Genomic DNA, 13,472 nt, shown 5'->3' with positions numbered 1-13,472 from the left:
TCGGCCGGGCGCGGTGGCTTACGCCTGTAATCCCAGCACTTTGGGAGACGGAGGCGGGCGGATCACCTGAGCTCAGGAGTTTGAGACCAGCCCGGACAACATGGAGAAACCCCGTCTCTACTAAAAATACAAAAATTAGCCAGGCGTGGTGGCGGGCGCCTGTAATCCCAGCTACTCGGGAGGCTGAGACAGGAGAATCATTTGAACCCAGGAGGCGGAGGTTGCGGTGAGCCGAGATGGAGCCACTGGCACTCCAACCTAGGCGACAGAGAGAGACTCTGTCTCAAATAATAATAATAATAATAATAATAATTTGTTGAAACTCTTTAAAAGGGTGGGAATCACTAACTTACAATATTGCAGCAGGGTACCTAACAACATAATACAAAATACACCTGAAAAAAATGTGTATCTACTTACTGTAAATTTGCTAACACCTTCAAGCTCCCCGAACCTCATGTAAGAGATGTCTGCCTTCTTTTTTCCAACATCTACATCTCCTGCATAGATTTGTTTTATGCCTGCACCTTTAATTAAAGGTACACACTCATCACATGGGCACTTTGTCACAAAAATCATGCTTCTTTCTTCTGGTTTTATTTCTTGACACCTACAAAAAAAATTATAAAATATCAGAAAGGTCGTTTCTGAAAGGGTAAGTTATTTTTTGGAAAAATCTTTAAACACTGAGCTGTTTTAAACACAGATTTATGACATTATTAATAATGATCATCAAGCCTTAGACTTGCTGAATTACTGAATGTTCAAAGTATGTAAACCCACAAAAGTGTTTTGATACAACCTGAACATGACAATTATTATAACTAAAAATAATTTATTGATTCTAAGTAAGAGGTTCAGTTTCAGATTACAAAATAAATGAAATCAGGAAGATACAGACACCAAAGAAAGAGAGAAAAAAAACCCCAATGCTTTCTAAGTAAGTACCTGTTTAGAATACTGGAATTAGATTTGAAACTGATACCTTAAGAGCTAATCATGTCTGATTAGACACTAACTCATCTTGTTAGACAAATGACACAGCCCTATCTGGTACCTAGTGGATATTCAATAAATGTTTACTAAATGAATAATTAAATATTTAAGTTCTGTTTTGACTTATAGTTCCCTTACCCCTTCCCTATCATAGGATAATTTTAAAAAGAAAAGTTTCTATTTGACATATTCACACCTCCGTACAAAATGAAGCAAGTAAATCTGTAATGAAGAGGACTAGGAAAAGAATAGAGGGAATTTTGGGTGAAATTTTGCATGCTGAGGGTAGTTTAGGACTAACGACTGGGGCTACATGGACTGACTTCCGGGTTCTGAGGCTTACGCAGCTCTCAGCCAGCCATCTTCAATTCCTCCACCGCCAGCCTTCCATATCCATCTTCCTTGTTGAGACTGGACTAGGGCAACAGAATTCTATGCATCTAGTCTATTCAAACAATACTACCTACATAATCTATAGAGTATGGCTCTGTCAATGCCATTCCATTTCCCCGCTGCCTACCAAATGGAGCATAAACTCAAAGTCCTCTGGAGTCCAGTCCCAGCCTGTCCTTGTGCAGCTGCATTTCCCTTGTGTCCACATTCCAACCTAACTGGAATATTCATGCTCCTAAACACACCACGGATTTTCCTACTTCTAGACCATTGCTTATGCTAGAAGCAAGAATGGTCTTCCCTTCCCTTCCAATCGCCCCAGTCTAGGAATCCTTTAAAGCTCAGTTCAGATGCCAGTTCTTCCCTAAAGCCTTTCGCTTGCACGCTCCCATTTGTACATAGCAGCTCCAGAATGTCCGCAGCACTTTACATTTGCCCCTCCCACAGAATCCACAGCACGAGGTGGATGCCGTCTCATAACCCCTACTGCATTAGAAGCTCTCCTAGGACAGGAGCCATGTCTTACACAGTTTTTTAATCCCTTAACCTTAATGGTAAAGGCTGAGAAGTGTTTGTGAAAATGATGTAAATTAATAGCTACAACCGCTAACAAAAGCTCTTTTGAAGCAATTTCGTACATTATAAAGCCCTATTCTGAATACTGCAGGCCATTGTAACACAATGGTATTTGTGTATCTAAACATAAAAAAGGTAACATGTGATGTTATAATGGCTACTTGACTCAGTAACAGGAATTTTTCAGCTCTGTTATAATCTTATGGGAACACGTTGTGCATGTAGTCCATTGTTGCTCAAAATGTCTGTGGCGTGTAACTGTATTAATAAATGCGTGCTCCAGATTTAGAAAACAAAGGAGCTCTTAACATCCAGAAATATGAGAGGCTGAGCAAGATCCCAAAGGATAAACTTAAAGCAGTTTCATATTGGAGAGAGGGAAGAGAAAAAAAGACATGCTCAACAAATGGGAAGTCCTGAAGAGGCGATGACCTCAGGTCAGGTCATAGCTTCAGGTCTGGCAGTGAGGACCAAGCTTTACCAAAGTTGTACTTCTGAAAGGAAACTTTCTTGGAATTTGAAAAAGGAAATAAATTACAATTATAAGAAAATTAATTTCAACCAACCCTGGCTACACTTTAAAGAAAAGTACACCAAGAAGGATTTCATACCTAAATGTCAAGGCATTCTGTTCCGCATGTATGATGTATCTGAATTTCCTTATTTCTCTGTCTTTCTGCTTGTCATCCATGTGTGGGAAGTCAGCATACTCAGATCCAACAGGAAAAGCATTGTAACCACATCCTACGAAGTACATGGCACCTGTTCCATCACAACTTCTCTACGAAGAGTGAGCAAACCAACGGTTAGTTTCAACATTCTGAAAAGACACTTTGCAATGTATTTTTGAAGCTTGCTATCATACTTTGTATAATGAATATTCATTCAGTTTTCTACAGTAAACTGAGCTATCAAAAAAATATAATATCAGATACTCCTACTGCAGTGTGATCTTGTCAAAGCTAAATTCCAAGAAGGCTGACCACCTCTCTAATCTATAATCTCAAGGAAATACTTGTTTTTTGCAATTAATTAAATACTATCTTACTTAACTAACAAATTATTTCACTTGATTCAGATATTACTTCCCAAATAAATTATAAGATCCTGGAGAGCAGAAACCATGTTATATATTTCTTTTCTATCCCTTCAACATGTTCGAGTGTTCTGTACATAGCAGGTACTCAACAAGTGATTGTTAATTTCTTATGTGCTCTGTGCCATGCTACTGGTTAGCAAGTCAAAAACTTTTAAATACTTTAAACAGAAATTTTCTGTTGTTGGGCTAAAAATGTGTTATTGTGATTTAGTTGGAAAATAAAAAATGCATTTTCATCTTCAGTATTTATTGAGCCTCTATTATATGCATATTATTATAGAACTTCTTACTCCAATGGCTCTTTCTTATTTCTCTTTTAAAGAGAAATAGTAGTTAATATGAAAGCTTTATCAATTATTAGAATGAAATATTTTATCAATAATGTGTGTGTAATAGTTTTTTTGGAACATGCTATAAACCTCATTAAACTTCAATATAATTACTCGTGATAATATCAACAGACTCATTACTGCAGCAGCTTCATAAAAATCATGTAATAGTGAGCCAACAAAAGGCTGCAAACAAAATATTATCTCAATAAATCTGTTTGAACATTTACTAAATGTCAAACATCATGCTGAGTTATTTATTTATTTACAGACAGGGTCTCGCTCTGTTGCCCAGGTTTGACTTCCTGGGCTCAAGTCATCCTCCCACCTCAGCCTCCCAAGTAGCTGGGACCACAGGCACATGTCACTATGCCTGGCTAATTTTTTCATTTTTTGTAGCGACGGGGTCTCACCATGATGCCCAGCATTGCCTTGGACTCCTGGGCTCAAGCAATCCTCCCACTCCAGCCTCCCAAAGTGCTGGATTACAGGCATGAGCCACTGCGCCCAGCCATACTGAGTTTTATATGGATCATTTCATTTGATCAATTCTTGAAACAACCTAAAGAATGATACTATTAATATTACTGTTTTACAGATAAGGAAACTGAGGACAAGAGTGATTAATTGTCTAGGGTCACAAAATGAGTAAGTAACATAGCCAGAATTCAAGCCCAGGTTACTTGACTTTAAGCCGTGTGTCTTTCCATTTCACTGTGCTGCCTGCCGGCCTACTCTAGAGATAACTAGAAACTGACATTCTCCACAAAATCGTTAAGAACCAGATGTTAAGCCAAAAGTCTGCTGAGCATTCATGTACACAAAAATGAAAGTTCCAACCACCAGTTAGACCTATGCTAGGTGCTGGAATACAACTGTAAACAAGACAGAGAGTCCCTACCCTCATAAGCCTTCTAGTCTGGGGAGGGTAAGAAATTGAACAGATAACTTTAACTGTGATGAATGTCACAGACAAGTTGTACAGAGTGCTGAGGAATCTGTGGCAGAGGAGCCTAGTGTTCTAGTAGGAGTTAACAGTTGGGGTAGAGGTAAGTAGAGTCAAGAGGTATTCTGAAGGTGGAATCCATTGTGCTAGATGATTGTATGTGTACAGTAACAGACCAGATGGTGACCACTGATGAGGGAGTAGGTTAGCAGGGAAGATACTGGATGAGTTGAACTTGAGGAGTTGTGAAACATCAAAGCAAATTGTCAGATTACTTTCTGTGAAGTCCTTGAGGCAAAATATAGGCTCACCTTTCAGTCAGCTATATAGTTACTAAATATCTCTCGATTCTAGCCTCCTAACCCATCCCCACAACTCCAAGTCCTCATCTCTTTTTATTAATCTCCTTATTTCCTGTCTAGCCCTACTTCATTCTATTTATAATGCAAATCTGATCAAATCATTTCCCCACTTAGAATATTCTAGGACTGCACTGTCCAATACAGTTGCCACTAGCCACATGTGGTTAGTCTAGATTGAGAGGTGCTGCAGGTGTAAAATACACATAGAATTTTGAAGATTTAATATTTTTTAATGCAGAATATTTCGTTAATAATTTTTTATTGATTACATGATTAAATATTTTCTTAAAATTAATTCATCTGTTTTCCTTTTAAAAATATGGCTCCAGCCAGGCGCAGTGGTTCACACCTGTAATCCCAGCACTTTGGGAGGCCAAGGCAGGTGGATCACAAAGTCAAGAGATTGAGACCATTCTGGACAACATGGTGAAACCCCATATCTACTAAAAATACAAAAATTAGCTGGGCATGGTGGCACGCACCTGTAGTCCCAGCTACTGGGGAGGCTGAGACAGGAGAATTGCTTGAACCCAGGAGGCAGAGGTTGCAGTGAGCTGAGACTGCACCACTGCACTCCAGCCTGGCGACAAAGTGAGACTCCATCTCAAAAAATACATATATATGGCTCCTAGAAAATTTAAAATTCAGTTTGAGGCTTGCCTTTTCTCTCTACTGGTTAGTGCTGTGCTATGGTATGTCACTGCCAGGATAAAGTCCAAAATCTTTACATGGGATATAGAGTTCTTCATGGTCCAGTACAATTTGTTGCTTACTCTATGTGCCAAATCAAATGCATTTTCCCATATTCTCTCTCTCACCCCAGTCTCTGTGTGTTATTCTCCTGGTCCCGTTAACTTGCTCTGTCTGATGATATCCTCCTAATCTTCAAGAATATTAACATTATTAATATTAATATTAAGAATATTCAGGGCAGGCATGGTGGCTCACACCTGTGATCCCAGCACTTTGGGAGGCAGAGGAGGGTGGACTGCTTGAGGCCAGGAGTTCAAGACCAGCCTGGTCAACATGGCAAAATCCCGTCTCTACTAAAAATACAAAAATTAGCCAGGTGTGGTGGTACATGCCTGTAGTCCCAACTATTCAAGAGGCTGAGGCATGAGAATCACTTGAACCCAGGAGGCAGAGGTTGCAGTGAGCCAAGATTGCACCACTGCACTCCAGCCTGGGTGACAGAGAGGGACTCTGTCTCAAAAAAAAAAAAAAAAAAAGAATATTCACCAAGAATATTCATGTTTTCCTCTTGGTCCTATTGACTTGCTCTGTCTGATGAAATTATCTTATTCTTCAAGAATATTAATATTATTAACATTAATAATATTCACCAAGAGTATTTACTTATTTTTCCAAGCAGAGTAAAGGTTCCTCCTCTATGTTCTCATGATATCAGTTATAATTACACTTACATATCAGTTTTTTTTACTTCTACATCTCCATCACTAAACTATGAGGCCATAAAATGTGATCTTTAATCCCCAGCATTCACTGTGGCACAGTGCCTAACCTGTAGAGAGTGTTTAACAAATGTTTGCTGAATGAATGTGTCTATCTAGAAAATTGTTGAGGGATGAGCAAATCTTTATAGATCTTCATAAATGCACCATTACAAAAATATTAATTTTTGAGAGTCTCTTTGTCACCTAGGTGAGTGCAGGGATCTCTGTCACACAAGTCCGCCTCCGGTTCCCTCCTCTGCCTCATAGTAGAGATGGGGTTTCATCGTGTTAGCCAGGATGGTCTCAATCTCCTGACCTTGTAATCTGCCCGCCTCAGTGGTCAATAACCTGTAATGCACCGAAGACTGAACTATGTTTAAACAAAATCCAGGTTAAACATTTAAAGAATTGTTTTCATACTTACAGATTTCCCTTCTGCCCAAATGACTGCCCCAACTCCTGTTTTATGATCCTCTGAAAGATATATGGCATTTAACTCAGTAAAAATTATGATATGTTAGTTTCAGAAATATATTTTTCCAAAAGTAACAAAAACTTGTATTGAAACATACTTCATAAATGTAGCAGCAATCCTTGATATCTTCACTAATTACAGAAAAGTATTAAAGTAAACACTTTTAAGTATGGAATATGGGAGCTAGGTACCAAATAACTAGAGAGAGTCACTACCAACTCAGTCACACATACGTATGTGGAGGCCACTAAATGGCAGTGTCCACAGTCAGGTCCCTCAAAGCTGTAGCCAGAACTAAGTGCAACTTCATTGATTCTCCATTAACAAGTCGGTTTCTAAACGACTACTTCTGATAGATGATAAAATTGAATAAAGGTTTCAGAACTAATGGATTTTGTGTAAAAACTGTTCACAACAACCAAATTTGTCTTTTCCCAGCATTATTTATACTCTAATCATGGAAAATATATCTTATGTTCTTGCTAAGAAAAAAGTTCAAACTTCTCATACAAACATAAACAAATCTTTATGGATCTATCTGTTGCTAGAAAGTACATGAAGAGAATTCTGATTTAAACAAAATGTTGTCCTTTCTTTGACCTTCAGTTTACCTTGAGAGAAAAAGAATGCAAGTTAATGACATCTTGCCCATTTCTAAATCAAATAGCAGAAGTTATAAACAAACATATGATTATAATTTCCCTGTAGAACCAAAACCTTTGCAAAAGTAAAGCTGTACTTCTTAAAACCATTAATCTGAAACAGAAAATAAAAAAACAAAATAGAAATTCTACATATTAAGGATTTACTTTTTCCTTCTATACAATGTTGAGTTTCAAATTTCTAAGACAAATTACACTAATTATGAAAACCATAGTATTTATCAAAATCTTAATAAGGGACTAAGGTAGTTAAATGGCACATTTACACGTAGAAAATAACAATTATCTGTAAACTTACCCTAGGGCATTTTCATTTTGGGGAGGATTAACTGAAACTGTGGTTTCACCCTACAATTTCCTAAAAGTGAATCCCTCCAATGATAACATTTTTAAATACCTACTTTCCAGTAAAGGTACAAAGAAAATCTGTGCCACAATTGCATTAAAAACTAGAATGAATGTCTTATTAAGCGGTTAACTTTAAAACAGTTATGATACTCTAATAAAATTTCCCATCTCAAATTCAAGCAAGCCCTGGTTTTCAAAATTATACCACAAAGCATTTGTATAATTTATGTTAAACACATTTATTCATGATCTCATTTTTACCCTAAAGGTAAAGCAGATAAAATTTCCATTTCTAGATGCAGAAACAGGCAAAGAAATAGACTAAAACTTAGCCCTCCAGATCCAACCTGCTTGGCCTTTCCTCCACCTTGCACTGTGACATAAAGAATTCCTTGACACAGCCTGGCCAACATGGTGAAACCCCGTCTCTACTAAAAATACAAAAATCAGCCAGGTGTGGTGGTGCATGCCTGTAATCTCAGCTACTTGGGAGGCTGAGGCAGGAGAATTGCTTAAACCTGGGAGGCGGAGGTTGCAGTGAGTGGAGATCGTACCACTTCATTCCAGCCTGGGGGACAGAGCAGAACTCCATCTCAAAAAAAAAAAAAAAGAAAAAGAAATCCTTGACAAAAATTTCCATTTATTGAATGCCTCTTATGTTCCAAGTACTGTGAGAACTGAGGATGCAGTGGTGAGGGAAACTGTAGTCCCTTCCTCATATGACTTACAGTTGGATGGTGAAGGAGAACAGCAACAAGGAAACAAACAGTACTTTATGTGCTGTGCTCCAACGGAAATGAACGAGGCTCAACAGCAGAGTGCACGGGATGGCTTCCTTCTATAGAGTAGAGGGAAAACGGATTTTGGTGTAAACAGAATTGGGTTCCTTCCTAGATCTTTAGAGTTTAACATGAGTGGGCAAGAATACAAATCAATGGCTTTATGCTCATTTCTAAGGTAAGTGGCAGAAGTTATGTCATAAGATTATATTTGCCTGCAAAACCAAAATCTTTAAAGTTTTATTTAATTTATGTATAAATCTAAAATGAAAAAATAAAAAACCAGAATAAAAATTCTCCATATTAAAAGCCCCCTTTTCTACCATCAACACTGCATATTTTTAATGCTATGTTTCTTAGTCACAGAAGCCACTTTTTCTGTTTCAGCCTGGGGACACACTAAACCTTGTTAGGAGGAAAACAAAATGTGATTTTTCCATCAGCATGCAGCTCTACTGCCTAGCTAAGGTTGGTTACATCAAGAGAATATTCTTTACTACTTGTCTTTTAAAATAGGAATAAATTTTCATCCATATAAAACAGATTCGATGTCACTCAGCATCAAGGCTGGTGACAGATGAGGTAATTTCTCAAAAATCTTTTCATGTCTATAATTTTTACAGAAATTGCTCCCTATGATCTGGTCATTCACAGGGTTTTCTCTGTACAACTTTGAAGGAAAGGTCAACTTACAATCACTGAGTCAAATTCCTGGGGCTCTTTGATCACTGAAAATCAGAGGGGAACTTTTTGTTCTAGAACACAGATGTGGTTATTTTAGCTCCCAATCCTGTGGTCATGTCAGTGTCCAAGGTGCTCCACAGACGTCTTGCATCAAAATTACTGGATGCTTGTTTTTAAAATTAAAAAAAAAAAAGAGGCAACTCCTAGCTTCCATGGAAGTCCCCTAAATCAACCTCTCTGAGAGAGGAAGGCAAGGCTTAGGAATCTGCATTTCTCCTGAGCTCCCCCTTGATTCTCAGGCATACTCATATCTGAGAACCACTGAGTTCTGTTTTAAAAGTTAACTTTCTTGATTACTCCAGCCTACTCTCATCATCAGTACTGTGGTCCAGGAGGAAGGCATAATCCTTAGCTTTAGAAAACACCTAATCTGATGAGAAAGCAAGACACGAAGAGATCACAACTCAGTACTTAAAGCAGATAGATAAGATGTGATGCCTTCCTCCTGCTCTTTTTCCCCCAAGAGTCTAAACACATTTTTTTCCACTTTTTTGCTACCTTCAGGTATTCTAGAAACATACTTTTGGAACTCCTGGCCTCAAGCAGTCCTCCTGCCTCAGTCTCCCAGTGCTGGTATTACAGGCGGGAGCCACCGCACCTGGCTCCAGTAACATACTTTTCATGATATCTCTATGGATCCTGTTTATTCATCATTCAAAAAGCAATTATAAGCAACTACTTTCATTTTATAACTGTTGTTAGAGGTTTTGGAATTCATTTTAATCATATGTACATTTTTAAATGAAATGGTATCTTCATCTATTAATTAGGGAGAAATGAGGTCATCAAACCAAACTGAATAATGTGAAATTAAAAGCTTAATTGGAAGCGCACTGTATCATAGGATATCCACCTTACTGAAGTACCCTCAATGTTAAATGAGATACATATATAAATCACCAAGCTCAGTGCTTGACACATAGTAGGTGTTCCATAAACTGTCATTGTTATTATTTATCATCAAGGAAGAATTACAGGTCTAGAGTCCTTGATCTGAAATCTCTTAAATCAAGTTTTTTTGAAGTTTGATGCACTTATTTTGTGGCCAAATCTGACCCAAATTGAGTTATTTATAGCCCTCAATTATTCTGCTTAGTGCAAATATTCCTAGTTTTTTCACTCTGTATGTATTAATGTGATTACAGGGTACTGTCCCAGATGCCACTAGGAGTCCTATATAACAGTATATGTACCATATGACCTTTTTAAAATCTGGATTGGGCATGGTGGCTCATGCCTGTAATCCCAGCACTTTGGGAGGCTGAGGAAGGAAGATTGCTTAAGCCAAGGAGTTCGAGACCAGCCTGGGCAACACAGTGAGACGTATCTACAAAAAATTAAAAATTGGCTGGACATGGTGGTGTTCGCCTGTGGTACAAGCTACTCAGGAGGCCGATGTGGGAGGATTGATTGAGGCTGAGAGGTTGAGGGCTGCAGTGAGCCATGAGTGACACTGCACTCAGCCTGGGCAACAGAGTAAAAACCTGTCTCAAAAAAGATAAAATCTGAAAAATTCTGAATTCCTTTACATTTGGCCCCAAAAGTTTTGCATAAGGGACTGTGGACCCTTTATCTCTGGATAAAAAGATTTGTTTTATCCATTCGACACACATTGTGTTTAGTGCTAAGGAAAAAATGATTAAGACATGCTTCCCTGGAAGAGTGCACAGTGGAGTAGAGTGAGTGACAGAGGAGTTGCACTCTATACAGGATTTGAGTTCCATGTAAAAAAAAAAAAAATCACCAACAATTAACCTTGAAAAATCTTTTAAATTGACCATCAAATGTGTAAGGGCTTTATGTACAAAATTCTGCATAACAGTGGATATATTTATAATATAAAATATAACTATACAGTAGTGTAGAGTATCTAATAAAGAATATAAATGCAAATGTATACATACTGCATCTTTAAACACTGGAATCACAGCTGGTATGATACGGTGTTCTATGAGAAGCAAGAGGTACTAAGATCCAGTAAAACAATAGTAGATTCACATCTCCCTCTTACTCTGGAACACAGGCAGGGTTCTGCTGAATTCTAATTAGTGAAGGGTAATTAGTGAATTATAGCTACAACAGCTGTTCCCATTTATGTTTTCTGTCTTTTTGAATGGTTTACAGAAAAATTCTTTACAAAGCTGGAGTTGGCAAAGAAACAAATATATAACCCACAACAGAAGATAATTACATGAAACCAGACTTTTACACAATGCAATTGTTTGGGGTCATATAATGTGTGCCTACAGAATCAAAATCTTTAATAAGAATTGAGCAATTATTAACTCTGCTGAACATCAGAACACCTTGCGGAACTTTTAAAAACATAGACCTTGGCCATATTTGGTTAGGGACTTGGTTTAATAGGTCTGGCTTGGGGTTTGAGCATCTGTACTTTTTATAAAAGTTTCAGTGGTGATTCTGATTTGCTGCCAGCTGAGAACCTCCCTTCTGTTGACTACTGCAGACCAGCAGCATCTGTAGAGACCTTTTCTGACGACTTTCTCTTCTTTCTTGGGATAATTTTTAAATCCTACTACAGTACACTCCCCAAACAAATCTTACTCTACTGCTCCTCCTGTCTATGTTTTTTCCCCTTTATTTCAAAGATGCATTTTAAAAAGTGATCATGATTCTACTTTGAGAAATCTTACATCAGGTAAGATGTGATAATACTGTTCCATGTTTGGAAATACAGATGCCGTCTTTTATCATAACAAAGAAAAATCCCAAGTAATATTTTCCTTTTCCAAATATACAACTTAATACAATACAGTAAAAATGTTTCTCAACTTGCTGATTGAAGACATACCAGCAACTGGAAGAATCTGCAATAATCACCATTCCTTTACCTTGATTCTATTAGTTATTTTGAATTGTTACTGTGAAGATTTTTTAAAAATTTTGTTAAATATTCAGTACATCAAAATATTGAAGAGTTAACAAAATAATTAATTTTGGTTTCCTCCTTTTTCTTTTTATTTTTTTGGAGATAGAGTCTTGCTCTGTCTCTGGAGCTGGAGTACAGTGGTGCTATTGTAGCTCACTGCAGCTGCAAACTACTGGGCTCAAGCAATCTTCCTGCTTTAGCCTCCCAAGTAGCTGGGACTACAGGCACGCACCACCACACACCACCATGCCCAGCTAATTTTTTTGTATCTTTTTGTTAGAGTCAAGGTTTTGCTATGTTGCCCGCACTGGTCTTGAACTCCTGAGCTCAAGCGATCCTCCTGTCTCAGCCTTCTAAAGTGTTGCAATTACAGGCATGAACCACTGCACTGGGCCTCTCCTTTCTCTTCTTGTCCTACCTTTAGTGGAGGGCTCAAGGAACAGTGAAATCATAAAAGCAAGAAGCAGAAAGAAGGGCCTAGATTAATGAGGGCCTGATGTAGAAATGTGGTACTGAATATAAGGCCACGAGGAATCCCAAAACTGCTGGGAGAAAGAGTTGTCTACTCAAGGGTCTCACTAACTTCTCTATATTGTATGAACAGCAAAACTTAAGTAACTATGAGTAAATGAACTCTACCATAAATGAGACGAACACTTCAGAGACAAATACAACCCAACCAATCAGCCCCAATTTACGATCTATGTAACTCACCAGTTCGATATGCCAATAACCTGGCCTGAACCATGCAGTGCCTTGCAATTTCCTGTGGCAAACTTTGATTGTGAATTTCATTAATCTGTTCTGGATTGCTACGGTAAAATCCGAAGTGTTTAAAGTTCGGCACACTGGAAGCTACTGTGGCCAAAAGTAGGATAAGGTCTTTCATGTTTTGCCTTAGATTGCTAAAGTATGGATTTTCACACAGGTTCTCCAAACCTATAGTCATCAGTATTTGCTTATGCATTTCTTCATTTGAAACCAAAAATAACATTTCATATTCTTTTATTCTTTCTTGTTTACATTCATAATAAAAGTCAGTGTTAGCATCCGGCAATGTTTTGGTAATTTTTTGAATAAAGTCACATTTGTAAGAGGTCTCCTCTACAAACTGCACCATATAACACACCAAAGGTTGAAGTAAGACACACACATGGGCCCGACTGTTTGACTTCAATCTTTCCACTGCTTTGGCATCTAACTTTGCATCTTCAGAACTAGAAGCCTCCGTAAGCAAACTTATTTCTGGATCAGCAGGCCAATATGAAATTCGGTTAACTCCAGCTGAAATACAAAATACGAAAGGTAATTATGAGATACATGCTGAATTTAGGGTTTTCATGATAAAATCCACCCTTTCATTGTAGTATATATAGAACCCTCAATATAATAAATGTCTATTACCAAGTCACCTATTAT

The 13,472-nt window shown here is 37.9% G+C and overlaps 1 protein-coding gene across 2 annotated transcripts in view; it reads right to left on the bottom strand.

Annotated features, from left to right (window-relative positions):
- Window positions 1-13,472, bottom strand: part of CDADC1 (cytidine and dCMP deaminase domain containing 1) — a 44,005-nt gene that overhangs the window by 10,784 nt on the left and 19,749 nt on the right. For both annotated transcript variants that reach the window (XM_032150883.2, XM_032150884.2), the window contains exons 5-8: window positions 12,768-13,337; window positions 6,580-6,629; window positions 2,577-2,746; window positions 421-610 (exon numbers count right to left, since the gene is read on the bottom strand). In XM_032150883.2, coding sequence (XP_032006774.1) covers window positions 421-610; window positions 2,577-2,746; window positions 6,580-6,629; window positions 12,768-13,337 — 980 coding nt within the window. The remainder of the gene's footprint in view (window positions 1-420; window positions 611-2,576; window positions 2,747-6,579; window positions 6,630-12,767; window positions 13,338-13,472) is intronic.

The sequence above is a fragment of the Hylobates moloch genome, unplaced genomic scaffold, assembly GCF_009828535.3.
Source record: "Hylobates moloch isolate HMO894 unplaced genomic scaffold, HMol_V3 SCAFFOLD_4, whole genome shotgun sequence".
Classification (NCBI taxonomy): Eukaryota; Metazoa; Chordata; class Mammalia; order Primates; family Hylobatidae; genus Hylobates; species Hylobates moloch.
Note: the sequence above shows the minus strand (reverse complement) of the source record. Positions and strands in the feature narration are given on the sequence as shown.